The sequence below is a fragment of the Saimiri boliviensis genome, chromosome 1 (assembly GCF_048565385.1).
Source record: "Saimiri boliviensis isolate mSaiBol1 chromosome 1, mSaiBol1.pri, whole genome shotgun sequence".
Lineage (NCBI taxonomy): Eukaryota > Metazoa > Chordata > Mammalia > Primates > Cebidae > Saimiri > Saimiri boliviensis.
In genome coordinates this window covers 125,534,008-125,561,573 of record NC_133449.1, presented here as the reverse complement: position 1 = coordinate 125,561,573, position 27,566 = coordinate 125,534,008, and the positions used below count along the sequence as shown (strand labels likewise).

General features: G+C 48.4%; 1 protein-coding gene across 5 annotated transcripts in view; it reads right to left on the bottom strand.

The window, feature by feature from the left end:
• The window catches only part of MYLK3 (myosin light chain kinase 3), a 66,736-nt gene extending 40,629 nt beyond the window's left edge, over positions 1-26,107 (bottom strand). Inside the window, exons 1-2 of one of the 5 annotated variants that reach the window (XM_010347813.3) lie at positions 25,869-26,107; positions 1,129-1,219 (exon numbers count right to left, since the gene is read on the bottom strand). In XM_010347813.3, coding sequence (XP_010346115.2) covers positions 1,129-1,219; positions 25,869-25,922 — 145 coding nt within the window. In that variant the 5' untranslated portion in view covers positions 25,923-26,107. The other 4 variants (XM_074403468.1, XM_010347812.3, XM_003937244.4 and 1 more) reach the window with 4 other exon arrangements.
• Between the last annotated feature and the right edge of the window lie 1,459 nt (positions 26,108-27,566).

Here is a 27,566-nt window from a genome sequence, read left to right as displayed (position 1 = left end):
GAGTAGCTGGGATTACAGGCACACGCCACCATGCCCAGCTAATTTTTTGTATTTTTAGTAGAGACGGGGTTTCACCATGTTGACCAGGATGGTCTTGATCTCTTGACCTCGTGATCCACCCGCCTCGGCCTCCCAAAGTGCTGGGATTACAGGCTTGAGCCACCGCGCCCGGCTTTATTTTTAAATAAAATAAATTTTCATAGTGATAGAGTCTCACTATGTTGTTGCCCAGGCTGGTCTCAAACTCCTGAGCTTAAGTGATCCTCCTGCCTTGGCTTCCCAAATTGCTAGGATTACAGAAATGATCCACTGCACCTGGCCTCTAGACTTCTCTTAATACACATTGTTTTGTCTATTTGGCTTTGGAACCCATAAATGTCATGCAAAATTATACAAGAAAATTAAAGGTTAAAAAGTTAATCCATAAACATTTAAAGCATTTGAGTACCAAGTTGGTGGCATAGCCTGCACAGAAAGGTACTACAGTTGACCCTTGAGAGACACGAGTTTGAACTGCACTGGTTCACTTCGATGCAGATTTTCTTCCTCCTCTGCTGCCAAGACGGCAAGACCAACCCCTCACCTTCCTCGTCCTGCTCAGCCTACTCAGTGTGAAAATGACAAGGATGAAGACCCACTTCTACTTAATGAATAGGGACATTTTATCTTCCTTGTGAACATCATCATAACATTTTCTTTTCTCTAGCTTACTTTTTTTTTTTCTCTAGCTCTTAAAAGAATATCATATTTAATACATAAAATAGTACAAGCATGTGTTAATCACTTATTTATGTTATCAGCAAGACTTCCAGTCGATAGTAAGCTATCAGTAGTTAAATTTTGGAAAAGACAAAAATATACTTAAATTTTCAACTGTTCAGGAAGTTAGTGCCTCTAACCCTTGAGTTGTTCAAGGGTCAACTCTATTCCAAGTGGTTTTGAAACATAGCAATTGATAATGTGTCTCTGGTGGGATATATATGACCAAAAAAACCCTGCAAAAACAAACAAAAAAAAGGAAGCTTCAACAATTGTCCAGGAATCATTCTGTGGGCCATGTTGTTGGGCCCTTTATTCTGAAGCTGTTGTGTCTGCAGTGTCGGATAAAGCAAATGGGGTCCCACTCACCTTCCCCAGGCCCCCTGGCATCAGCCTGCAACCCCCTGGTGCTCAGCACATGCTTTGGTTTTGCTCCCTCCTCTTCCACTGGTTCCTTGTTCTAAAATAACAACCACAAAAAAAGGTCATCATTATCATCAACACTGTCATTCAGGCCACAGACATTTGTCGAGCACCTCCCCCATGCTTAACGTAAGGGCATTTGGGTTATTTCACACAGTCTCACAGTAACATTGGAGAGTAGACACAGCAATTATCACTTAGAGAGGACGCTGAGCCCTTCCCAAGGTCATAAAACTTGTAAGAGGAGGCGGCCAGCTTCACACCCAGAACCACCTCCTTTCCAGGGCTTCACCACATTCCCCAAAAGGGACGAACCCAGCCCTGGATACAGGGTTCAAAATAGGCTTGACCCCAAAGGGCTTAGACTAAAGATGGAAAATAATCATTAAAAAAAAATTTTTTTTTGAGGCAAGGTCTTGCTCTGTCACTCAGGCTGTAGTCCAGTGGCATAATCTCGTTTCACTAAAACCTCTGTCTGCCAGGTTTTTGGTTTTTTTTTTTTGAGACAGTTTCTCTCTGAAGCCCAGGCTGGATAGAGGCAAGTGATCTTGGCTCACTGAAACCTCTGCTCCCGGGTTCAAGTGATTCTCCTGCCTCAGCCTCCTGAGTAACTGGGACTACAAGCTTGCGCCACCACGCCCAGCTAGTTTTTGTATTTTTAGTAGAGACGGGGTTTCACCATATTGGCCAGGCTAGTCTCGAACGCCTGACCTCGTGATCCTCCTACCTCAGCCTCCCAAGTACCTGGGACTACAGGTATGCACCACCAGCCCTGGCAAATTTTTGTATTTCTAGTAGAGACGGGGTTTCGTCATGTTGGCCAGACTGGTCTCAAAGTCCTGACCTCAGGTGCTCCACCCACCTTGGCTTCCCAAAGTTCTGGGATTATAGGCATGAGCCACCAGGCCCAACCTGAAAATAATCTAAAATGGCAACCCAGATCAACTGGTCATGGCTACTACAGCATTGGTTTTGGTGGAATTCTGAAGTCGAATCCATGCTCAGGGGAAACAGGGCCAAGATCAGTTAGTAATGTGTGCCTGAAAGCTGGGCTGGGGAATCCCACGGTTACCTCTTTACAGTGTAGCAGTGTAGCCAGCGGCATGGGCTCTGGAGCCAGCTATGCTGGGTTTGAACCCTACCTTTACCACTTGGCCAAGATCCTTAAATTCTCTGCATCTCACTTTCCTCATCTGTCAAATGGGGATAATCATGTTATCAGCCTTGTAGAGTCAGTGGGAGAATTTGAGAGTAATGTGCAAATATCCTGAGAAGTGTGCCCAGCACATAGTGGGTGCTCAATAGCTCTGTTGATTTTGTCCAGGTGGAAACCAAGAGCTATTAGTATTACATGAGCCCAGTGTAAGGACACTGGCCCAGGTAAGCTCTCAGCAACTTTTCCTTAATTCCAAATGGTCCACACCAGACCAGTGCCTGGCCTGCCCATGCTTTCACCCATGCAACAGCCCAGAGCCCTCAGTACACTCAGCTAGTCCAACCTCAAGCAAATATTTCTAGATGGTCTGACCTCTTGCTGGGTTCCCATGCAAGGGCATGGTGCTTCTGGGGGTTTGGATCCTTTGGTGATTTGGACGAATCCTTTGATTCGTCCCTAAGATAAATCCTGGCACATGTCACACAGCAGCAGTGCTGGCCACAACCCAGAGCCTGGCTTAAAGCACTCACCTATCCCAGGGCTTCTGTGGCCAAGGCAGGAGAGGCCCCTGTATTGGTGAGTGCCTAGTGCCTGGGGGCCCAGCCAGGGCCTTCCCCTGACTTGCCACAGAAGCCCTTAATTAGAAAGAAACCTAGAGGCCAAAAACAGCTCAGGACATATTTTGTTGGGCTTGCACTTTTTTTTTTTTTTTTTTTTTGAAGCAGAGTCTCTCTCCATTGTCCAGACTGGAGCGCAGTGGTTGGATTCCAGCTCACTGCAGCCTCGACCTTCCAGGAGTAAGTGATTCTCCTACCTCAGCCTCAGGAGTAGCTGGGACTACAGGAATGTGCCACCACCTCCAGCTAATTGCTGTTGTTGTTTTATAAAGACAAGGTACTCACCTTGTTACTCAGATTTAAATTTTTCAATTTGTTCCCAACTTTTAAAATCCATGAGATTTTTACATTTAGGATCCCTTTTGGGGTGATATAATTGTTTCCTATTTTTACTGTGGTGATGGTGACAGGTGGAAATGTTTGTGGAGCTATATATTTGAAATGTGCATATGTGTGTATGTGCAGTTTATTATATGTAAATTGTACTATCATAATTATTATGTAATTATTACAGCTTAATAAAACTTGCTAGAAAAGAAATCTAAGTTCCCAGTTTTTCTTTAAAAATCTGAAAATGGGCTGGCGCAATGGCTCATGCCTGTAATTCCAGCACTTAGGGAGGCCGAAGTGGGCGGATCACAAGTTCAAGGGATCAAGACCATCCTAGCCAACATGCTGCACCCCATCTCTACTAAAATACAAAATTAGCTGGGCGTGGTGGTGCGCGCCTGTAGTCCCAGCTACTCGGGAGGCTGAGGCAGGAGAATTGCTTTAACCCAGGAGGTGGAGGTTGCAGTGAGCTGAGATCAGGCCACTGCACTCCAGCCTGGTGCCTGGTGACAAAGCGAGGCTCAAAAAAATATATATATATATATATATATATATCTGAAGACGGCTGGGTGCAGTGGCTCATGCCTGTAATCCCAGCACTTTTGGAGGCTGAGGCAGGTGGATGACCTGAGATTAGGAGTTCAAGAACAGCCTGGCCAACATGGAAAAGCCCTGTCTCTACAAAAATTAGCTGGGTGTGGTGGCAGGCACCTGTAATTCTAGCTACTCAGAAGGCTGAGGCAAGGACAACTGCTTGAACCTGGGAGGTAGAGGTTGCAGTGAACCAAGGTCGCACCGCTGTACTCCAGCCTGGGGTACAAAGTGAGACTCTGTCTCAAAACAAAACAAAACAAAACAAAAAATCTGAAGATCTTGCAACCCTAGGCCCAGATGGCAAAACTCGGCTAGGGCAGTCCCCTCTAAGTGGGGCACTACAGGCCTCGCCTGTCCCAAATGTCTCCCCAACCCTAAGGTGCTGGTTCCACTGTTTGTCTATACCATTCCCACTCCTCTCAATGACTACCTCCTCATTGCTTTGCGATTCTAGGATACCAAGCTTTGACCTCTGAATGAAAGGGACACAGCGAATAGTGAACACACAGGCCAGCACCTGGCATGGGGGAGGCACTTCATCAAAAATGCTTGCTGCCGCTGTCCCAGTGTTCACCAGCATCATCAATGTGGCCCAGATCCCCTGCTGGGCAGATGGCTCCCTGTTATCCTTCTGCAGGCTTTGTCCTGCTGCCCCCGGAGCTGGGGGAACTGGAGGCATGAAACAGACCTCCTCTTCTTTCACCCACTGGCAGAAAGGGACTTGGACAGACTGTCCTTTGGCAGACCTTGTTGGGCTCAAACTGTCCTCTCCCTCGCCCATCTTTAGGGTAGGCAGGAGAATATGTGCTAACCCCCCACCCCCAGCTGGGTTCTGTCTTCAGGGCTCCACCTGCTAGTCCCTGCCGAGTCTGTGCTTCCTCACACACCATTCTAGAGTACTGGTGCCTCTGAACACATACGCCTGGGGCTGTTTTCCAGGAGAGAGCACCTGGCTTCCAGGGATCATCGAATTCACTGCTGGAACCAAATGAAGTGCCGCTGGACACTTTTGAAGATCTCAGGAGGACCTTCACAAAGTCCTGGCACAATGTGCAAATTTAACCACCAGGGCTAGGACTTAATTCCATTCCACAGATGGTTGCCATGCCCCACTCTCCCAGGAAACGCAGAATCCCCAAAAAAGCCTCCATAATGGACCGTGTTCAGCACTGACCAGGTGTTTGGCAACTGTGGCTATGTCTCAGTTCACCGTCCATTCTTGAGCGCTTCCTGCAAAACCTGCCCTGGCCTCAGAACACGGAGGGAAGAAGAGTCTTCCTGTCATGGGCCAATCAGCAGCCGACAGCCTGATGAGGACACTGGACCAAACCTGAAGACGTTCCTGACATGGATATTAAATGCAAGGACCAGGGAGAGATCTAGCAAGTGCCAGTGGGGCAGGAGAGACGGGAAACGGCACAAGAACTCAGAAAAGAGAGAGTTCTGTGACTTCCCTTACCCAGAAATGTCTTCATGCGACACGTGTAACAGCTAATTTCATTAATACATGAAGCGCTCTTACAAATCAATAAGAAAAAAGCAAAAAAAAAAAAAAATAGGAAAGAGGGGAAAAGATATGTGCAGGCAGTTCACGGAAAGGTTTCAAACCAGTGTGTGAATGTTCAGTCTTCTAGTAAGAGAAATATAAATCAAAACTACGAGACATATTACTCTACCTTTGGTTATATTTGAAATTTTCCATAATAAAAACCTAAAATTTTTTCATAAAGTCAAAAGGTTAGCTTTAACAGATATATAACTAATTGTCTTATTTCAGTCTGATGCAACTAAACTGTAAAACTTTTTTTTTTTGAGATGGAGTCTCACTCTGTTGCCCAGGCTGGAGTGCAGTGGTACGATCTTGGTTCACTGCAACCTTCACCTCTCACGTTCAAGCAATTCTTCTGCCTCAGCCTCTGAGTAGCTGAGATTACAGGCACACGCCACTATGCCCAGCCAATTTTTGTTTTTTAGTAGAGATGTGCTTTCCACCATATTGGCCAGGCTAGTTTTGAAGTCCTGACCTCATGATCTGCCCGCCTCAGCCTTCCAAAGTGCTGGGATTACATTCGTGAGCCACCTCACCTGGCTTCTTTTTTTTTCTTTTTTCTTTCTTTTCTTTCTTTTTTTTTTTTTTTTGTAGTTTTTGGCCAGGTGTGGTGGCTCACGGCTGTAATCCCAGCACTTTGGGAGGCCAAGGTGGGTGAATCATGAGGGGTCAGGAGTTCAAGACCAGCCCAGCCAAGATGGTGAAACCTCATTTCTACTAAAAATATAAAAATTAATCGGGTATCGTGGTGGGCACCTGTAATCCCAGCTACTAGGGAGGCTGAGGCAGAGAATTGCTTGAACCTGGGAGGCGGAGGTTGCAGTGAGCTGAAATCGCACCACTGCACTTCAACCTGGGCGACAGAGCGAGGCTGTCTCAAAAAAAAAAAAAAAAAGATGAATTTTGTGCTCTTGTTGCCCAGGCTAGAGTGTGGTGGCACAATCTTGGCTCACTGCAACCTCCAACCTCCTGGGTTCAAGCAATTCTCCTGCCTCAGCCTCCCGAGTAGGTGGCATTACAAGTATGTGTCACCATGCCCTGCTAATTTTTGTATTTTTATTAGAGACAGGGTTTCAGCATATTAGCCAGGCTGATCTTGAACTCCTGACCTCAGGTGATCCCCCTGCCTTGGCCTCCCAAAGTGCTGAGATTAAGGCCTGAGCCACTGTGCCCAGCCTAAAATATGTTTAAAGTATAAGGTAATCAGGAAAATTTGAACACTGAACTTCAATAATATTAAAAAGTTATCATTCGGCCCAGTGCAGTGGCTCATGCCTGTAATCCCAACACTTGAGGAGGCTGAAGCAGGAAAATTGCTTGAGCCCAGGAGTTCAAGACCAGCCTGGGCAACATAGTAAGACCCTGTCTCTATAAATAAATAAATAAAGTTATTCACTTCTTTAGATGTGATGATAGTATCAAGATTATGTTTTTTAAACAAACAACCCCATCAAAAAGTGGGCAAAAGATATGAACAGACACTTTTCAAAAGAGGACATGTATGCGGCCAACAAACATATGAAAAAATGCTCATCATCACTGGTCATTAGAGAAATGCAAACCAAAACCACACTGAGATACCATCTCACACCAGTTAGAATGGCGATCATTAAAAAATCTGGAGACAACAGATGCTGGAGAGGATGTGGAGAAATAGGAACACTTTTACACTGTTGGTGGGAGTGTAAATTAGTCCAACCATTGTGGAAAACAGTGTGGCAATTCCTCAAGGATCTAGAAATAGAAATTCCATTTGACCCAGCAATCCCATTACTGGGTATATGCCCAAAGAATTATAAACCGTTCTATTATAAAGACACATGCACCCATATGTTCATTGTGGCACTATTTACAATAGCAGACTTGGAACCAACCCAAATGCCCATCAACAATAGACTGAATAAAGAAAATGTGGCACATATACACCATGGAATACTATGCAATTATAAAAAAGGATGAATTCATGTAACTTGCAGGGACATGGATGAACCTGGAAACCATCATTCTCAGCAAACTGACACAAGAACAGAACACCAAACACAGCGTGTTCTCACTCATGAGTGAGTGCAGAACAGTGAGAACACATGGACACAGGGAGGGGAACATCACACACTGGGATCTATTGGGGAGTAGGGGACAGGGGAGGGATAGCAGGGGGCGGGGAGATTGGGGAGGGATAACATTAGGAGAAATCCCTAAAGTAGGTGACGAGTGGATGGAGGCAGCAAAACACTATGGCACGTGTATGCCTATGTAACAGTCCTGGAGGATCTGCCCGTGTACCCCAGAACTTAAAGTAAAATAAAAATAAATAAATAAATATTATGCTTTTTAAAAGAGCCCTTATCTCTGAGATACAAATGCTAAAACATTTATGAAAGAAATGACCCAACATCTCAGATTTGCTTAAAATAATCTGAAGGGAGAAGTGGGTGGGGAAAAGAGAGAACAAACAGTGCGCAATAATTTCCCATTTTCATTCACCAGACAGGCAAAGAATCAAAAGCGTTCCCATACCTTGATGGTAGAAGACTGACTTTGAGTAACTTCTTTGAAGTCTGGTTTGCCTTTATCTGTATAAATCTACCATTTGGGTTGGCATTTCCACTGTCAGGAGTGTACCATGCAGATAAACTCACACTTGTGTTCAGTGACCTACATCTATTGATAATCACTGAATCATTATTTACAGTTAATAAAAATGAGAAATAATAGAAACAAATGGATCTGTGGCTGGTTAAGAACTGAAGACACAGCCCCCAGAAGGGAATCTCAGAATATATTTATAACAATGTGAACATCAATCAGTGCCCAAAATATATATTAAGTAAAAAATTAGAAATCAAGGCCAGAACAATGTGAATAACATGAGTTAAAACAAAACAATCTGCCAGGAGTGGTGGCTTACACACATAATGCCAGCACTTTGGGAGACTGAAGCAGGCAGATCACTTGAGGTCAGGAGTTCAAGACCAGCCTGGCTAACACGGTGAAATCCTATCTCTACTAAAAATACAAAAATTAGCTGGGTGTGGCAGTCTGTGCCTATAATCCCACCTACTCAGGAGGCTGAGACCAGAGAATTGCTTGAACCTGGGAGGAGGAGGTTGCAGTCAGTCAAGACTGTGCCAACGCACTCCAGCCTGGGCCTCCGCACTCCAGCCTGGGCGACAGAGCGAGACTCCATCTCAAAAACAAAATGAGAACAACTAAGCAATTCTGGTGCTACGGACTGTAGAAAAAAAAACAAAAACAAAAGGGTGGTGTGGATAACAAGGTGCTTGTAGACACAGCCTCTATCTGGAAGAATTCAAAGGAAATCAGAATCCATCCTTGCCTGGGGGTGTGGCAGGGCATTGGTGTCTGGGGCCTGGGGGGATGGAATAGGAAGGAGATGTAGGCTCTTTATATGATTTTTTTTTTGCCATGTACATATTAATTTTTTTAAAGCTATTGATTAGATCTATTTTATAACTTACAGTCGTGACTATATCTGCCGGGGATTGGTTCCTGGGCTCCATCCATACCGAAATCTATGGCTGCTCAAGTTTCTGATATAAAATGTCATGTTATTTGCATGTAACGTACACACATCCTTCCATATACTTTAAGTCATCTCCAGATTACTTATAAAACCTAATACAATGTAGATGCTATCTGAATAGTTGTCACACTATTGTATAACAACTGTATTATTACTTAGAGAATAATGACGAGAAAGAAAAACCTATACATGCTCAGTATGGACACACCATCATAGGCTTAACTACATTTTGATCTGAGGGCCAACTATAATTAGATTAATATCCTTTTTTTTTTGAAGAGACAGGGCCTTACTCTGTGGCCCAGGCTGTATTCCACTGACACAAACATAGTTCACTGTAGCCTCCATTTCCAGGACTCAAGCGATTCCCCCACCTCAGCCTCCCAAGTAGCTGGGACTACAGATATGTGCCACAATGCCTGGCTAATTTTTTAATTTATTATTTGTAAAGACAGGGTTTTACTATGTTGCCCAGGCTGGTCTCAAACTCCTGGCCTCAAGCAGTCCTCCACCCCGGCCTCCTAAAGCACTAGGATTATAGGCGTGAGCCACTGCACCCAGCCTAATTTTCTTTTTCAAAGCTGGGCTTGGTTAGGGTCACACTGCCCTGCAAGCCAAGCCCTCAGGATAGGCACCCTGCAGACAGCAGACAGTGGGGGCTGGGGAGAGGGGCAACTCTGGGAGAAGCTGCAGGGCGGGGAGGGGAAGGGGCAGCAGGGGAGCTCTGGCCTTGTGGGAGGGGTGGCATGCTCCTGTCCTTGGCAGCTGACACAGAGTCAAGCACAGACCCCTTTAGGCCCCAGCTCATCTCTTGCCAGAGGCCGGTGAGTCACTGCAGGGGTCTGAAATGGTGGCTCCAGTCTGTCTGAGTGTTGCTAAGTGGCTGACCCCTAGCTGTCCCCAAACAGGGTGTTCCCTCTACAGGCCTCACCCCCATATCCTTCTCCCAGCAGCCAAGCTTCCATTAGCCCACAGGATTGATTATGCAACTCTTGGGAACAGCCGCTGCCAGGCATGCCACCCTCCGCCTCCAGGCTCCGGCTCCCGCCTGCTGTCCCCCGGGTCACTGTCAACACTTGTCTCCCCACAGGCAGCTGCACTCTCCACCCACTCTGGGGCTAAGCCCAAGGTTGGAGACAGGAGGTGGCGGGTGGGTTTCTGAGCAGGGTTCCATCAGGACAGACCGGCCACTCCTGCCTGCCCCACCCTACATGTGAAGGAGCAGAAGGACAGTCACAGGGGTGTCAGAGAAGCATGCTGGTTCCCTCTTCCAAACTGCCAGCATGTCCCCCATGGTTGGGTTCCCTGCAGCTACCAAGGCCCCGCAGTCCCGGCCAGGCCCCGCTTCTTCCCTTCCCTGGGGAGAACGGCAGGCAGTGTCCTGCCTGGAAATCCACCTACGATGCGTAAGGTTCTGGCTCTCCTTTTCCCCATCAACAGGTCACACAGGAAGGGGACACCATGCCTCCAGCTCTCCGAACACTGGCTGCCTGGCCAGTCTCCCACCAGGGCAGGGGCCTCCCGTCCAGCCAGGGCAGGGAAGCAGGAACCAACCTCCTCGGGGCTGTCACCTGGGCTGCTTCTCCTCCAGGGGACATGCCCTTGCATAAGGAAATCCGCCACCTTCAATTTCTGGAACGTGGTCCCCACCAAAGCGATGGCTTTGTCCACCGCAGCTACCATCCTGAAGAGGGCCTCCAGCCTGGCGCCATGCTGGGCTGTGTCCTGCTGCATGGCCCTCACCAACTCCAGGACCTCGGGCCATCCAGCCTGGGTGTTAGCAGGGGGAGCCCCGTCAGCCCCGGCCGGGCCCAGCGCCTGGGAGGCCTCCAGCCTGTGCAGGCCCCGCTCCAGGCGGCCCATGTCTTGGCACATGCACTGCAGCTTCTTGGTGACATCTTCTTGGAAATGCAGGAGCTGATCCACCTTCTCGTTCAGCAGGTTCAGTTTTTTGTCCATGGTGGTTAAGCAGGCCTTGCCCAGCCCTGGCAGCCCCCGGGGCCCCAGACTCTCCTTAGAGGCCCCTGACATCCTGGTGCAGGCTTGACCAGGGTAAGAGCGGAGGATAAGAAGGCACAGACCCCTGGTTCTCACTCAGGCAGTGGTGTCTGCAAGGTCATTATCCTTGGTAGCTGACAGCCTCCCGACAGCACCAGCCCCCGCGATGGCCCAGGCGTGTGGGGAGCTCAGAGTCCCCGGGTTCTCCCTGTGCCTTCACTTTGCTTATCTCCCACCCTCCTCTGGCCGTGAGTGACAGGCCGAGGTCGGCCCAGGCCCTTCTCCTTGGGGCCCGTTTGACATCACGGCAGCATTTGACATTCCTCTCTGAGAGGCTGCTGATGGGCAAATATGTTAAGAATCTGCCCAGAGCAGGCCGGGTTCGTGCAAGGAACGGCTCTGAGGAAAGGAAAGGGTCCTTTGGAGAATGGTGCCTGCCTGCTGGGCTCCAGGAGGGCTCCCTGGCGGAGGAAGGCCCATAGAGGCCCAGAGACCTGAGGCCACACATGTCAGTCACAATAAAAAGCAAGCCCGAGACAGGAAGGAATGTGAGACCACTCAGCAAACTTGTGACTTTTGCCATGATGAAAATGTTGATGCTTCTGCAAATTTAAAATAAATTTCAGGTGTCCCTACTATGCCAGCGTTCCAAACATGTGTTCAGACTATCTGTGGGGTGGCCGGCTGGTCCCTTCCCACCAGGCCCCTCAGTCACTAGTCACTTGTACCTAAAAATAGAACCGAGGGCAATGGCCCCTGCTAACTGCCAAGCACTGTCCCGAGGGCCATGTTTCTCACAGAGCCCTCAGGGAGACACCAGAGACACCTGCTCCCCACCCCCACCCCCGCCCCCACCCCCTGCCAATAACAACTATGTAGGTATCAGACTCACAACTTCCGCACTGAAACAGACTCAGCAGGGACCCAGACTGCAACAGGCCTGTGTTTCCTGGGGTTTAAAAACGTTTTCACCTCAGAAGCCCTTGGTTCAAATAAAACATTTTATGGAAGCATCAGTCAATAAAGTATACGCAAGCAGAGATGCTCAGGTTACCCCCCGAGGCAGGCCACAGGGAGCCCCTCAAAGTCCCAAGGATGCCACGGAGCAGTCTGACTTACACCATTTCCATCCAGCTCCCTGCAGGCAAAAGGCAAGGTCCAGAGAGGGGCATTTGCCTAAGGTGGCCCAGACAGGCACACGGCCTCCTGAGGATGGTCCAGCCATAAGTAGGGCCGTCCCCAAGGGAGGGGCTTTAGTGTCTTCTGAAAGTTCCCCCTTCTGAATAAAAGCAATTATGACAAAGGCTGACCTGGAAATTTGGAATCTAAAAGCACTGTTAGGGCCAGGTGTGGTGGCTCACATCTGTAATCCTAACACTTTGGCAGGTGGATTTCTTGTGCCCAGGTGTTTGAGACTAGCCTGGGAAACATGGCAAGACCTGGTCTCTACAAAAAATTAGCCAGGTGAGGTAGCACACACCTGTGGTCCCAGCTACTCAGGAGGCTGAGGCAGGCTGCAGTGAGCTCTGATCCTGCCACTGCATGCCTGGGCAACAGAATGAGACCCTGTCTTTACAATAAATAAATACACGAAAGTACCATTAGAGGTTTGCTGTGTTAAACCATTAACCCATCAATGCAATGAGCTTACTATGCAAATGCAGCTTGACCACAGTCTTCTCTACCTACCCCTCTGTCCCGATTGCTGCCCCTGGGCAGCCCACAGAGAAATCCAAACCCATTCCTGGGAGCACAGCCCTGAGTCCCTGAGTGGTATTGGTGGAATGACCCAGAACATGCTAGAAAGAGTAGGGTCTGTTATATTTAGTGCCGCTCAAAACAAACACAAATAAAGTCTACCTGGAAAAGGAAATTTGAGGGGTAATCCCGTGCTCCAGCCCCTCTAGGGCATTCACCATGTGCCTCAGGAGGACCTCATCTGTCTCAGAAGACTCCACCATCTGACCAGGACAGCAGATTCTCCTGACACCTCACACCTAGCACTTCCCTGTGGATGTGGGCTCCCTGGGCCAACCTTTGGGAAATGGCTGCCTACAGAAGTCTCTAGAAGTCTAACACGCCCAGCCCAACCCTGTGTCTCTCTCCAGTTGATGCCAATAATTTTTGTGGAATAAAGTTCTCAATAGACAAGAGAAGCAGACCCTGGTCTCTGGAGGAGAGACTTTATTATTGCTGCTACTGTGGAGACCTCTGGAGAACCATCCAGGCAAGTCCTGGGTAACCAGAAAGGGCTGGGCGCGGTGGCTCATGCCTGTAATCCCAGCACTTTGGGAGGCCAAGGTAGGTGGATCAAAGGTCAAGAGATCAAAACTATTCTGGCCAACATGGTGAAACCCCATCTCTACTAAAAATACAGAAATTAGCTGGGCGTGGTGGTGCACACCTGTCCCAGCTACTTGAGAGGCCGAGACAGGAAAATTGCTTGAACCCAGGAGTCCAAGATTGCAGTGAGTGGAGATCATGGCCACTGCACTCCAGCCTGGCAACATAGTGAGACTCCATCTCAAAAAATAATAAATAAATAAATAAATAAATAAATAAATAAAACAAGCCAGAAAGATAACTTCAAAGTCTACATGAATCCAGAGAAAACTACCAAATGCCCCATACGTGTATCTATATCGAAAGTGAATTATCCAAGGCTGGGTACGGTAGCTTATGCCTGTAATCCCAGCACTTTGGAAGGCGGAGGAAGGTGGATCACTTGAGGTCAGGAGTTTGAGACCAGCCTGGCCAACATGGTGAAACCCCATCTCTACTAAAAATACAAAAATTGCAGAAAATCAAACACCACATGTTCTCACTCATAGGCGGGTATTGAACAATGAGAACACATGGACACAGGGAGGGGAGCACTACACACTGGGGTCTGTTGGGGGGAAATAGGGGAGGGACAGTGGGGGGGGGGTGTTGGGGAGAGATAGCATGGGGAGAAATGCCAGATATAGGTGATGGGGAGGAAGGCAGCAAATCACACTGCCACGTGTGTACCTATGCAACAATCTTGCATGTTCTTCACATGTACTCCAAAACCTAAAATTCAATTAGAAAAAAAAATTAGCAGGATGTAGCAGCGCATGCCTATAATTCCAGCTACTCGGGAGGCTGGGGCAGGAGAATCAAGATGATGTCATTGTACTCCAGCCTGGGTGAAAGAACGAGACTCTGTCTCAAAAAAAGTAAATAAATTATCCAAATTACGAAAGGATTTGTCAAGTCTCCATTAAGCAACAAGTTTACAAGGTAGCTCATTTGCTAAGAAGGCGGCTGTGGCTGGAAACTCCCTGAGGGCAGACCACCCTCTTGGGCTTTGTCTGCATCCCCGGAGGCACCAGCTGCCTGGCACGTGGGCAGGTGTTCAACATCGAGGAATGAGTCAAGGAGGTGTCTGCAGGGTGCTGATCGGACCATCCTGAGAATTCCATGGAAGGAGGAGGCAGGAGCTTCCCCGAACCATAGAAGTGAGTACAGGGGGGAAACCCCGACAATCCTGGAAGGGAGCTTCGGGGCCCTCTGGGAGAAAGTCCAGAACACAGGTTCCTAGGGCCTCTGTGGTGGGAAGGAGTAGCCAGAAGGACCAGCTTTAACCCCTTTGCGTCTCAGCTTTAGGAGAAATGAGTTTGGAGCACATGGATTTCCTGCGGGGATGCATGGCTTCTCTCCAACTCTCCCTGATGCACAGGACACAGCAGGGGCTTGGCCAGTTTTTGGGTGATGGTGCTTGCCCAGAGGATGGGGAGGCATTGACCACCCCCCAAGCCAAGAGAACCAAGACCAGAGAAGAGGCAGCTGAACTGGATCGACAGAGCAGCAAATACCATAATCCCTTGTCTTTCCTGGGTAAGGACAGGGCTGTGGATCCTCTGCCGGAAAAAGATAGGCTGACCTCTATTCACCCTAGGGTGGGACCAGCACGCACTAAACCCTGAGACTCTTCCCTGGATTTTTGGCGACCTAACAGTCTCAGAGATCGTGGGGTGAGAGAGATTTCAACATCCTCATTTAATTTTATTTTTTTCTTTTTCTGAGATAGGGTCTTGGTCTGTTGCCCAGGCTGGAGTGCAGTGGCACAGCCACAGCTCACTGCAACCAGGAACTCCTAAGCTCAAGCAATGCTCCTGCCTCAGCCTCCTGCATAACTGGGATTACAGGTGCATGCCCCCACACCCAGCGAATTTTTAATTTTTTAAAAAATTTCATCACCCAGGGCCGGTCAGTGGCTCACGCCTGTAATCCCTGCACTTTGGGAGGCCGAGGCGAGCAGATCACAAGGTCAAGAGATCGAGACCATCCTGGCCAACACGGTGAAACCTGTCTCTACTAAAAATACAAAAAAATTAGCCGGGTGTGGTGGCATGAGCCTGTGGTCCCAGCTACTTGGGAAGCTGAGGTGGAAGAATCGCTTGAAGCTAGGAGGCGGAGGTTGCAGTGAGCCGAGATTTCACCACTGCACTCCAGCCCGGTGACAGAGCAAGACTCCATCTCAAAAAAAAAAAAAAAATTTCATCACCCAGCTATTAAGCCTAGTACCCATTAATCTATACAACAAGCCCTCATGGCACAAGTTTACTTATGTAACAAACTTGCATGTGTACCCCTGAAATTAAAATAAAAGTTAAAAAAAAAAACTTTCCTGTAGAGATGGGGTCTTTCAATATCTTTCCAGGCTTTACTAACCCAGGACAGTGGTGGCTCACACCTGTAATCCCAGCACTTTGGGAGGCTGAGGCAGGAGGATCGCTTGAGCCCATGAGTTCAAGACCAGCCTGGGCAACATAGCAAACCCCTGTCTCTACAAAAGAACATATATGTGTACATTAGCCAGGCTAATGTACTTGTCGTCCCAGTTATCGGGAGGCTGAGGCAGAAGGATTTCTTGAGCTTGGGAGGCTGAGGCAGCAGTGAGCATGATGGTGCCACTGCACTCCAACCTGGACAACAGAAGGAGACCCTGCCTCAAAAATAAAATAAAATAATACTAAGACTCTGACTCAAGTTGAAAGACTGATCTCTCGTATTTCTCTCCTTCCCCTCCAGAGACTTCATGGTAAAGGAGGAAAATAAACACATACCCTCAATGATGAACAGAATGGAAGGGAGGCCCTTGGTGAATGAGTGTTATCAATGAATTTCTGGAAGATGGATAGCAGGTGGAGGAGCGGTAACTGGAGAAATAAGAAAGAGAAAACTGCAGCTTCACTGGCCACAATGGCAAATACAGATAAGCACAGAGCCACCTTTCCCTGTAGGACACCAGAGACACTTCAGACCCTGAGACCCTCGGTGGGGTAAACGGGGAGCAGAAATGCAGGACTGAAGAGCCTGTCCCTAAAGCGGCCCCCTTCCTGTCCCACACCTTGGCACAGAAGGGCCTGGCCAGGCCCACCCTCCCTAGAGATCAGCGCCTGTTTCTGGAGAAATGCGATGGTCCGCAGCACAATAGTTCTATGTGCTGGCTTTTGCGGTTCCTTAGGAGTGCCCGACCCGATCATCCTCAACAAAGCCACGCAGCTAACAAGCCTCAACCACCCACCCAGGTGTTAGTACCTTCTTCAGAAATAGGCCCAGACAAAAAGAATCACTGGGTGTTCAACGAAAGCCTTCAAGATGAAAAGGGGAGACTAAAGCAAATAAACAGAAACATGATCAAAGAAGAAACTGAGAAAATGAAAAACAGTTTCAAAAAGGCTGTCATTTGGCGGGGTGAGGTGGCTCACCCCTGTAATCCCAGCACGTTAGGAGACCAAGGCAGGAGGCTTGATTGAGCCCAAGAATTTGAGGCCAGCCTGGGAAATACAGGGAGACCCTGTCTCTACAAAAAAAAATTTTTTTAAATTAGTTGGGCATGGTGGCGTGTGCCAGAAGTCCCAGCTATTTGGGAAGCTGAGGCAGCAAGATCGTTTAAACCCAGGAGGCAGAGGCTACAGCAAGCTACGTTTGTGCCACTGCACTCCAACCAGGGCAACAGGGTGAGACCCTGTCTCAAAAAACAAACAAACAAGGCTGTCATTTGAAGCCACAGAAAAGTGTGCAAGGCTATTCCATTCCTTAACAAAGGAGAGGATGCTGGCCAGGTGTGGTGGCTCACAGCTGTAATCCCAGCACTTTGTGAGGCCGAGGTGAATGGATTGCCTGAGTTCGGGAGTTCAAGACCAGCTTGGACAACATGGAGAAACCCCATCTCTACTAAAAATACAAAAATTATCCAGGCATGGTAGCACATGCCTGTAATCACAACAGCTTGGAGGCTGAAGCAGGAGAACAGCTTGGACCCGGGAGGCAGAGGTTGCAGTGAGCCAAGATCTCACCATTACACTCCAGCCTGGGCAACAAGAACAAAACTCTATCTAAAATATATATATGTGTGTGTGGGTGTGTGTGTGAATAATAAAATTTAAAAATTCAATATAGGGATTAGAAAATGAAGCTAAGATAATGTCTCAGAAAATAAAACTGAAATATGAAGCCATGTGCAGAAGAGAAAGCTGTTGGATGACTCCAGCTGGCCTCACATCTAATTAACTAGAGTAAGAGAAATGAAAAAAAGAAGGACTTTATCAAAGAAATACTACAGTCATTATGCAATTTTAGAACACAGGGATAAAGAGAAGATTATAAAAGCCCCCTGAAATTTAAAACAAAAACCACATACTTGTGAGAATGTGCCCCCTTCAAAATTCATGTCGAAATTTAATCACAGTGTGGCAATGTTGAGAGGTGAGGCCTTTAAGAAGCAAGCGGATGATGAGGGCCCTGCCCTTCTGGGTTCATGGATGAATGGGTTATCATGGGACTGGGCCTGGTGGTTTCACAAGAGAAAGAAGAGAGACCTGAGAGAGCACACTCAGCCCCTTCCTTATGAGATGCCCTGGGCCACCTCTGGACTCTACAGAGAGGGCCCAGCAGCCAGAAGTCCCTCACCAGATGTGGCCCCCTCAACCTGGAACTTCTCAGCCTCCATAACTAAAGAAAGACATTCCTTTCCTTTACAAATTATCCAGTTTCAGGTATTTCTGAAAATAGACTACTACACATACCAAAGAACTACAGTCAGCATGACATTAAACTTCTCATCCTAAAAACAACTGAATGCCAGAAGAGAGGCTGGCTGTCAAAGTCTAGCTAGGAAAGCTCTTCCCCTTAGAATCTTCAAGACACGGCACCAGCATCAGAGAACAAAATGAAGGGTTTTATGATTTGCAACAATGCAAGAAATTCATACACGATTTTTTTTTTTTTTCGAGAAAAGATCTCACTCTGTCACCCAGGCTGGAGTACAGTGGCACGATTTCGGCTCACTGCTGCCTCAACCTCCTGGGCTCAAGCAATCCTCCACCTCAGCCTCCCAAGTAGCCAGGACTACAAGCGTGTGCCACCATGCTCAGCTAATTTTTGCGGATTTTTTTGTAGAGACAGGGTTTTGCCATGTTGCCCAGGCTGGTTTCAAGCTTCTGGGTGCAAACAATCCACCTGTCAGCCTACCAAAGTGCTGGGATTATAGGCTTGAGCCACTACACCTCACCCATGCACACTTTTTAAGAAATCTGCTTTGAGGATGTACTCCAGCAAATGAGGGGGTAAACAGCCTGGCCAGCATGATAAAACCCCATCTCTACTAAAAATACAAAAAAAAAAAAAGAAAAAAAAGCCAGGTATAGTGGTTGATGCCTGTAATGTACTCTAGAGGCTGAGGCAGGAGAATTGCTTGAACCCAGGAGGCAGAGGTTGCAGTGAACCAAGGTCACACCATTGCTCTCCAGCCTGGGTGACGAGTGAAACTCCATCTCAGAAAAAAAAAAAAGAGCTCCAAGAAACAATAGCTTCAACCTAGGCCCAAAGTTGAAGCAGGAAAATGAAGAGTGTTCAACAGTATACAATAGAATGCAGTGGAACACTTGAGGTAAAATGTGAAGAGCATGGGGCCTGGAGTCAGACTGCCTGGATTTAACTCCTGCCTCGCCAGTTGTTAGTCAGAGCCGTGGGCCAGGGTTCACTTAACCTCTCTGAGTCTGCACTTCCTTCTTTTTAACAGGAGAATAATAACAACACATTCACCTCATGGAGTAGTCGGGAGGTGCCATGAGAATGCTCGGGAGGCACCCAGGAAGTGCTCAAACATTAGCCATCAGCTGAAGGACGATGGCAGATAACAGCAAAAGGGGAATGAAAGGAGTCAGAGATGCCAGGACAAGAGAAGCCAGGACAACTAGAGTCCTTTTTTTTTTTTTCCCCCTTTGGAGACTGAGTCTCGCTCTGTTGCCCAGGCTGGAGTAGAGTGGTGCAATCTGGGCTCACTGCAACCTCTGCCTCCCCGGTTCAAGCAATCCTCTTGCGTCAGCCTCCTGAGTAGCTGGAACCCACAGGTTCACGCCGCGACATCCGGCTAACCTTTTGTATTTTAGCAGAGACGGGATTTCACCATATTACCCAGGCTAGTCTCAAACTCCTGAGCTCAGGCAATCTGCCTGCCTCTGCCTCCCAAGGTGCTAGGATTATAGGCATGAGCCACCGCACTTAGCCCAGAGTTCTTATGAGAAAGAATGAGATTAAAGTACAATCTTTGATTTTGCAATGAAGAATATCTACAGTTATAGTAAAGTAAACCCTTTATTAAGTAAAACGAGAGACATCTCACTTGTGAGGGTGAGGGAGGGAAAGTGGGGGGGTGTGAGAGAGCCAAGTCCTCATTTATCTTACCAGCAAGTCTATAGATTATGCACAAAACCAAGAATGAAGAAATATGGAGGCAAATATCAAAAGAAACAGCTTCATTGTGTTTGCTTCTGGGGACCAGGACAGGAGGCAAGTTATCCAGAACCTGAGGACAGAGCCCCTAAGGAGATAAACACACGCTGCTCTTTGTTGATTTGTGTATTTATTTATGACAGTCCTGTCACAGAGTGTAGCCGTGAAAAGCCTTGTTTTTTTTTTTTTTTTTTTTTTTTTGAGTTTCACTCTTGTCACCCAGGCTGGAGTGCAATGGCGCGATCTTGGCTCACTGCAACCTCCGCCTCCTGGGTTCAGGCAATTCTCCTGCCTCAGCCTCCTGAGTAGCTGGGATCACAGGCACGTGCCACCATGCCCAGCTGATTTTTTGTGTTTTTAGTGGAGACGGGGTTTCACCATGCTGACCAGGATAGTCTCGATCTCTTGACCTCGTGATCCACTCGCCTCGGCCTCCCAAAGTGCTGGGATTACAGGCCCGGCCGAAAAGCCTTGTTCCAACAAAATCAAATCTGATGACTGTTTTCCGAGGGAAGGAAACCACATGTTGAGAGGAAAGTCGCCCTTCTCTAATTTACACAAAATGCACAACTGGTACTGCCTCTGAACAAAGCTTTCCTGTCTGCACTGGGGGCTCATTCACTGCAGTAACCACAGGGCAGTTGGGCATTAACATAAGCAAAATGTCTAGCACAGCACCTGGCACGTGGTAAGTCCACACAAGTGGCAGCGATTGAAACGGCCGTCCTTAAGACCAGCCACACCTTCTTCCCAATAATGCCGCAGACAGTCAGCCTAGCAAGACAGCAGTGTGCTCGCTCGGTCACTTCATTGTGGGGTGGGGGCAGGAGGAGGAAGGGGGACAGCTTCCCAGTCCTAAGCCCGCTGACCTCCTCCCAGCCCAGGCCACCTCTCCGCCCACACCACAACATTACTGAAGTGCATTAAAGAAGTACACACATCCCCTCCATGGCGTCAAGCTCACTTAAGAAAGGAAAGCAGAGATGAAGAGCTCCAGAAAACAGCGCAGAGTTCAGTGCCGACAGCGTCAGAGGCAGCCGCCATCCACATCGTCTGCCCACCGCACCCTGCATTTGTTGCAGAGGGCCCAAGCTGACCATCCCCAAACTGTCCCCCGAAAGCAAAGCTTTGTGCTGACTTTGTTGGCGGAAGAGAACCCGGGACTGGGGAACAACTGTCACCAGGGCTCCCTTAGTCTTGTGACCCTACCAATTGTTTCTTGGGCTCTTACTTCAAAGCACACTGGCCCAGAACTGCCCTTACCGCAAATATCTTGGTGTAACCCGACGCCCGCTGCTGGCCTCTGGTGCTGGGACCGCACAGTGCTAGAGTGGGGCAGAGTCCCCATCCAGCAGCCGCTGTGGCTGTGCCAACTCTGTGTTTACTCTGCCTGGAGATGGATGCTGCCCAACTGCCCAGAGAGCTGGGAATGAGGTGGGCTAGCCAGCCAGGATGATTTCTCTGGAAGAACTCAGGCAGGAGTGATAAGCTTGGCATTTCCGCTTATCTCTGACCCTGTCCCAGGCCCCAGCGGCATCCAGAGGCTTCACTTGGTTATCTGTCTTGCTGGGCTCTATCTGCCTCCCCGGGGGCCTACTTCCTGCATCACTTAGCAAGGTGTCCAGCTGTGAAACAAACATCGTGTGGTCCAAGGAAGGAGGAATGAAGGGAGGGAGTCCTCGGGCAGAACTGAGCTGAGTTTAAAACTCTGCATCCTGGTACAGGGGCCCTGAGGATGTGCAGGGACTCTTTGCCTTCAGGGAGCCCTCAAGACAGAGGAGAGGCCAGGACTGCAACAGAGAGGTGATGGCCCTGCTGGTCATCAGTGGGGCTGCTTGTTCCCTGGCCAGGCCTGGTCAGTCACCTCTGGGATGGAAGGGTCCTGCTATTGCCCCTGCAAATAAAAGTACTCAGGAGACAACCAAGAGGCACAGAGTCCCCAAAGCCTGGGGCTGCAGTGCAGAAGAAGGTAAGGACATGTGGCTCTGCCAGGGACATGCCAGGGAGGGCTTCCCGGCCAGATCTTCCCAAAGCGCCTGGGAGAACCAAGCTATACACACACACTGCCATGCATGCACACGCTCTCTCTCTCTCTCTTTCTCTCTCTCTCTCTCTCTCTCTCTCTGTCTCTGTCTCTCTCTCTCAACTTCGAGACCACAAATTAACTAGCTTGGCTGATGGGAAGGAGAGGCGGGCTGCCAGCTTCTGTGCGCACTCATAGCCCCTGCGCTGACTGCTTTGGCTGCCTCTCCTTATCTGAGACACGCTGCAGCCCCATGGGATGGGTCACTAATTGTCGTCCCCATTTCACAGAGGAGGAGCAACCTGGAGAACGTTAATGGCTGCTCAGGGCCACTCTGCCAGAAAGGCATGGGGACAGCGTTCCAACCCCATGCTCATCACTCACACCCTCCACCACTTTCACAGACAGGAGGGATCTCAGACACTGGAAGGGTCATCTCCCTTATTTTGTAGATGGAGATTTTTTTTTTTTTTTTTTTTTGAGACAGAGTTTCGCCCTTGTTACCCAGGCTGGAGTGCAATGGCGCGATCTCAGCTCACCGCAACCTCCGCCTCCTGGGTTTGGGCAATTCTCCTGCCTCAGCCTCCTGAGTAGCTGGGATTACAGGCACGCACCACCATGCCCAGCTAATTTTTTCTATTTTTAGTAAAGACGGCATTTCGCCATGTTGACCAGAATGGTCTCGATCTCTTGACCTCGTGATCCGCCCGTCTTGGCCTCCCATAGTGCTGGGATTACAGGCTTGAGCCACTGCGCCCGGCCTGTAGATGGAGATTCTGAACCCAGAGACAGGAAGGGATTTTCTGAAGGTCACACAGCACGTCAATGGCAAAGATAGAACTAGAGGGTAAAACTGTTGCTCTTGGAATGACCTGAAACTCCCCGGCCTACTCTGTGGGTGTGGGGTAGGGGGTAAGACTGGCCTACGCCCCCAGGCTCAGCATACTGTAGTTGACAGTTGTCTGAGGAGATGGAGAGAGGGCTAAGGGGCAGGTGCTCTGAGATAATCAATATTGGTTGCTTATTCTTTCACAGTAAAATGTCTATGACCTGTCTTAACCTGATGATGCAGAAAGTTAATACAACAATAGTCACAGCCCTGCCAGGAGGAACTAGGGAGCTGACATCACCCCTTTGTGTCCTCTCTGTACCAATCCCCCTGCCCAGGTAATCACTTGCATTCATTCCTCAGTACTGACTTTATCAGTACTGACTTTATCAAGTTACGGCCCAGCCTTCGCCCACTCACCCTGGACAGGTTCCACCTGCAAAGTCCTTGGGCACACATGCTCGTGATCCCTGCTCATCCGAGGGAAAGGGCCACTGCCTCATGGAAAGACTGAGGTCACAGGGAGAGTCTGTGCAGAGCTGGGCCTCTAGGGCCTGTGTTCACTGCAGATGGGAGGGTTTCTGGAAGTCTCCTTGACTCCTACACACACACACAGCTTCACCCCCGCCTCACCTCCCCTGGCTGACAAGAACCAGAGAAGGGACTGCAGGGTCTTAAAGTTAACTCACTTCTCTTGGCCTGGTCGTGGCAGGCCCTATGCTCAGCACCTTAGCTGCACGGTCTTATTTAATCTCCTTCACTGTGCCCACTGTTGCGAGCTCCGAGCTCTACTTGTGCCGTGGGAAACCACAAAATCTAGACAGGAGTGAGGTTTTCACATTGGAGCAAAAGAGAAAATGGGACAGTCGCTAACTGCGAGGTTCAGGGGACGTAAGTGGGCTGGGGCAACTGTATAACCCACCAGCGCTCCCAGCCCCACCCCACATCCCATCAAAAGAACTTTCTCTTCATCTGAATTATTTGCCCTCAGTCTACGCCTACCCTCTGAGCTGAGCCCAGTCCCAAGATGTCTTGGTATCAAATCCGAAGAACTGATAGTAGAGGCGGGACCCTAGGGTCTGTGGGAGAGGACTTGGTTGATCTGGGTAACAAAGTCCCAGCATGGGGGCAGGAAAAGGGTGAGACACAGTCACTGATCAGGATCTGAGGTCGGGGAGTGACAGACCCTCAGGCAGCCGCAGGATGTGGGAGAGAATGGCTGAGGACAGAGGAGGGTTGGGAAAAACATCTGCTGCAGGATATAAATGGCTGTTGGGTATCCAAAGTCGGAATGACTCAGTGGCCAGGCTGTGCTTCTGGGGCCCCACATCTGCAGAAACTCAGCTACAGCCACGTGGTGCCAGCAAATGCAGCATGTAAGAGGGAGGCAAAGAAATTGGGGAGGACTTCTTGGAGAACATGGGACTTGAGCTGAGGCTTGAAGGATGGGCAAAACTTGGGAGGCTGAGAAAAGACAGTTCTAGTGAGGTCACAGAGCGAACGAGGCGCAGGTAGAGCCTGGCAGGTGGGGGTGAGGGTGCAGCGACCACCCTGCAGCCATGCGACATCAACGGAGGCCCAGCAGGTGGGACCCTTAAAACGGTGGACCAGGAAAATTAGGCCGAGACATACAGACCTGAAGCAGCAAGACAGAGGGACAGTGATTCTACGGAACATTTTGGGGTGGGCAGTAACATGATAAAAGTCAGTACTGAGGAATGAATGCAAGTGATTACCTGGGCAGGGGGATTGGTACAGAGAGGACACAAAGGGGTGATGTCACAAGGGTGTATGTGTGTGTTCAAATTCCACAGGCTGAACCGGAGGCAGTGGTTCACACCCAGCACTTTGGGAGGCTGATGCAGGTGGATCACATGAGGTCAGGAGTTCAAGACCAGCCAGGACGACATGGTAAAACCCCGTCTCTACTAAAAAATACAAAAATTAGCCAGGCATGGTAGCACGCACCTGTAATCGCAGCTACTGAGGCAGAAGAATCACTTGAACCTGGGGGTTCAGTGAGGTTGCAGTGAGCTGAGATTGCGCCACTACACTCCAGCCTGGGCGACAGAGCGAGACTCCATTTCAAAACAAAACAAGAAACAAATTCCACAGACTGTAATGTGTGTGTGTAATGCACGGCATGTAAGTCATTGCTTAATTGGTTCTGCTAGCATGAAAAAAAAAAAGGGGGAAGAAGGATAGAGGGGACTGGCAGGGGCCAGCATCCACACAGAAGCTCAAATAAGCAAGTGTTTACCACTTCTGGGATGTGCGTTGTTGCCAAAACATAAGGGCGCTAAGTGGAGCAACATCTCAGGGAAGGAGTCTTTGAAAGTTCTTCCAAGGTCCCTCATTCCGCCACTCTGCAGGCGGGCAACAGAAGCAGGACCCCTCCCCGCTGCAGGCAAAAATCTCTAAGGATATCAATACTCTTCCCAGGTTTACGAGCTAAAGACTTCGCCTCAAGCATATACATTAGAATCCCGTTTTTATTGAAAATATACACGTATGTATGCCAGTATGGCTAATTCTGCATAATTACAGAGAATCTCTATTTCTATATTTCATTTCTATTTTTCTAATAAAAAAGTTAAGTGTGTAGTTTGTTATTCAACGATTTTTTTCTATAATAGTCATCATTCACCTAGACCCAGAGGAATTATTCTAGACAGACATGCATAAGAGACAGGTTTAACTAACCGAGAACACAGAGCAATAGACTCCCGCAGGACCCCAGCTGACGGAAAACGTTTACGAACCTTACTGGGAGGTGTGAGGTCAATTACATAGTCTTAAATAAACAGAAACATGTGTATTTAGCAGGCGCAGGAAGACTCCGCAGAAATCACACGTCATGGGGAAAGAACAACTATCCCCCTGTGTGCCTTATTTTTAAATAGATTCCCCACCCAACTTGGGAAGAAACGCTCCAGACTCGGCATACAACTCATAAACCACACAGGAGAATTGGAGAGTTTTGTAAAGCAAAGTTGACAAACATTTGGGAACAATTGTAGCAACAGCATTCTCAGATGATTTGAGCACCTGGATTACTCATCACAGAGACAGGTGGAAAACAATTCTGAAGTCTCAGTTACACATGCAATTATTCTCTCAGACCTGTACAAAACCAAAGCAAACCCATGCACTTACAACCAAGAGCTGTCCGTCTTTCTTGTCGTTTTTGATCAGACTCCAAAAGTGTTTTCTGGTGGGTCTACATGTCCCTAATGCACTGCTGAAAACACATACACAGTAGGTTTATCACCACACTTACATACCACCTTCCATCCATAGGTCCCAAGGGGTCTGTCCAAAATCTTGTTTTCATAAGTCTCCAGTGAGATGCGTAAATATTGTTACCTCCATCTTATATGCAGATAAACCTAAACCTGGAGGCAGTTAAGTGGCTTGTCAACAGTTATAACCCAAGACAAGATCTGTGCAAGCTGCCCTCTGGTCTCCCGTACTCTGCTGGCCGGCCCTCTGAGCGTTCTCGTTGGCTCCAGTTTAAATCATGTCCGCAGACCATTGTTTCCCTGGTGATGGAGGTGGTATTCTATTTCCTGCCCTGAATCTGGCCCGGGGCCCTGACCGCACCGCATTTAGCCACAAGTGCATCAGCCTTGCGTGAGCGGGGACAGTTTGGCTCCCTGGAAACCTAAGTGGCGTGTGTCAGCTGGCCCAGGCCTGCTCAGAGCCACTCCAGGCCATGCTGTTAATTCCTCCATCATTTGCCCGGAACAACCAAGAACGAAAGCGATGACGTCTCTTGGAGCTGGGGGAACAAATGGGAACATCTCAAAGGCAAACTCATTGGCTCTGCTGCAGTCTAGCTCTTGGGGAGAAATAACTCTCAGACATCTGGGACCCAGGTGCCTAGATCAAAACAGCCCTCCCTCTGCTCATTTCTGTGGATAATACAGGAAAGTATGCAGGTCACTGATTACATTCCTGATGGGCAGCTGAATTTGCACTTATAATTCCCAGTTCCTATGTTTACTTTTATGTTTGTTAATTAAGTGTCCTGGAATGACCACTCAGAATTAGATCCAGAAAATAAGAAATTACTGGGGCATGCAGCAGGTAACAAAAATTACTACCTGAAAAGTGTTTCTCTGATGGCTATAGTGACACTAGAAATTGGAAGTGGAGGCTGGGCCTGGTTGTTCACACCTGTAATCCCAGCCTTATGAAAAGCCAAGTTGAAAATATTGCTCGAGGCCAGGAGTTTGAAGCCAGCCTGGGCAACATAGTGAGACCCGTCTCTATAAAAAATAAAAATAAAAACCATTAGCCAGGCATGGCCGTATGCACCTATAGTCCCACCTGCTTTGGAGGTCGTGTTGGGAGAATCACTTGAGGTCAGGAGTTGGAATCCAAGCTGGGCGACAAAGCAAGACCCTGTCTCTACCAAAAAACCAAACCAAACTAAAACAAAAATTAGCCAGGTGTGGTGGTGGTGCCTGTAGTCCCAGCTACTTGGAAGCCTGAGGCAGGAGGATCATTTGAGCCCAGAAGTCTGAGGCTGAAGTGCTCTGTGATCATGCCAGTGAACTTCAGCCTGGGTGATAGTGTGAAACCCTGTCTCAAAAAAAACATTAAAAAAGGAAATTGGAGGTCGTAATTTTTGGTGAATTTCCTACCAGTTGGTCAGTAAATACCATGTATTGTCGCTTTTAATTAATTTCAACTTATTTGCCTCTAAAGTGCCCTGTGGACCTTACTGGATAACCATGCACATCACATGAATGAAAGCTGGGTTTGTTGAGTGGCCCTTTCCATGTGTTCCCAAAAAACCCATGCACGCTCCTATCAGAGCCAATTAGTGATCACAATACCTCATCTGGGTTGATTTGACACTTGTGCCAGGCCTCTTGCCAAGCACTTTAAATTCCTTAGTTTTTAAAAATACTAGGCCAGGGCCGGATGCGGTGGCTCACGCCTGTAATCCCAGCACTTTGGGAGGCCGAGG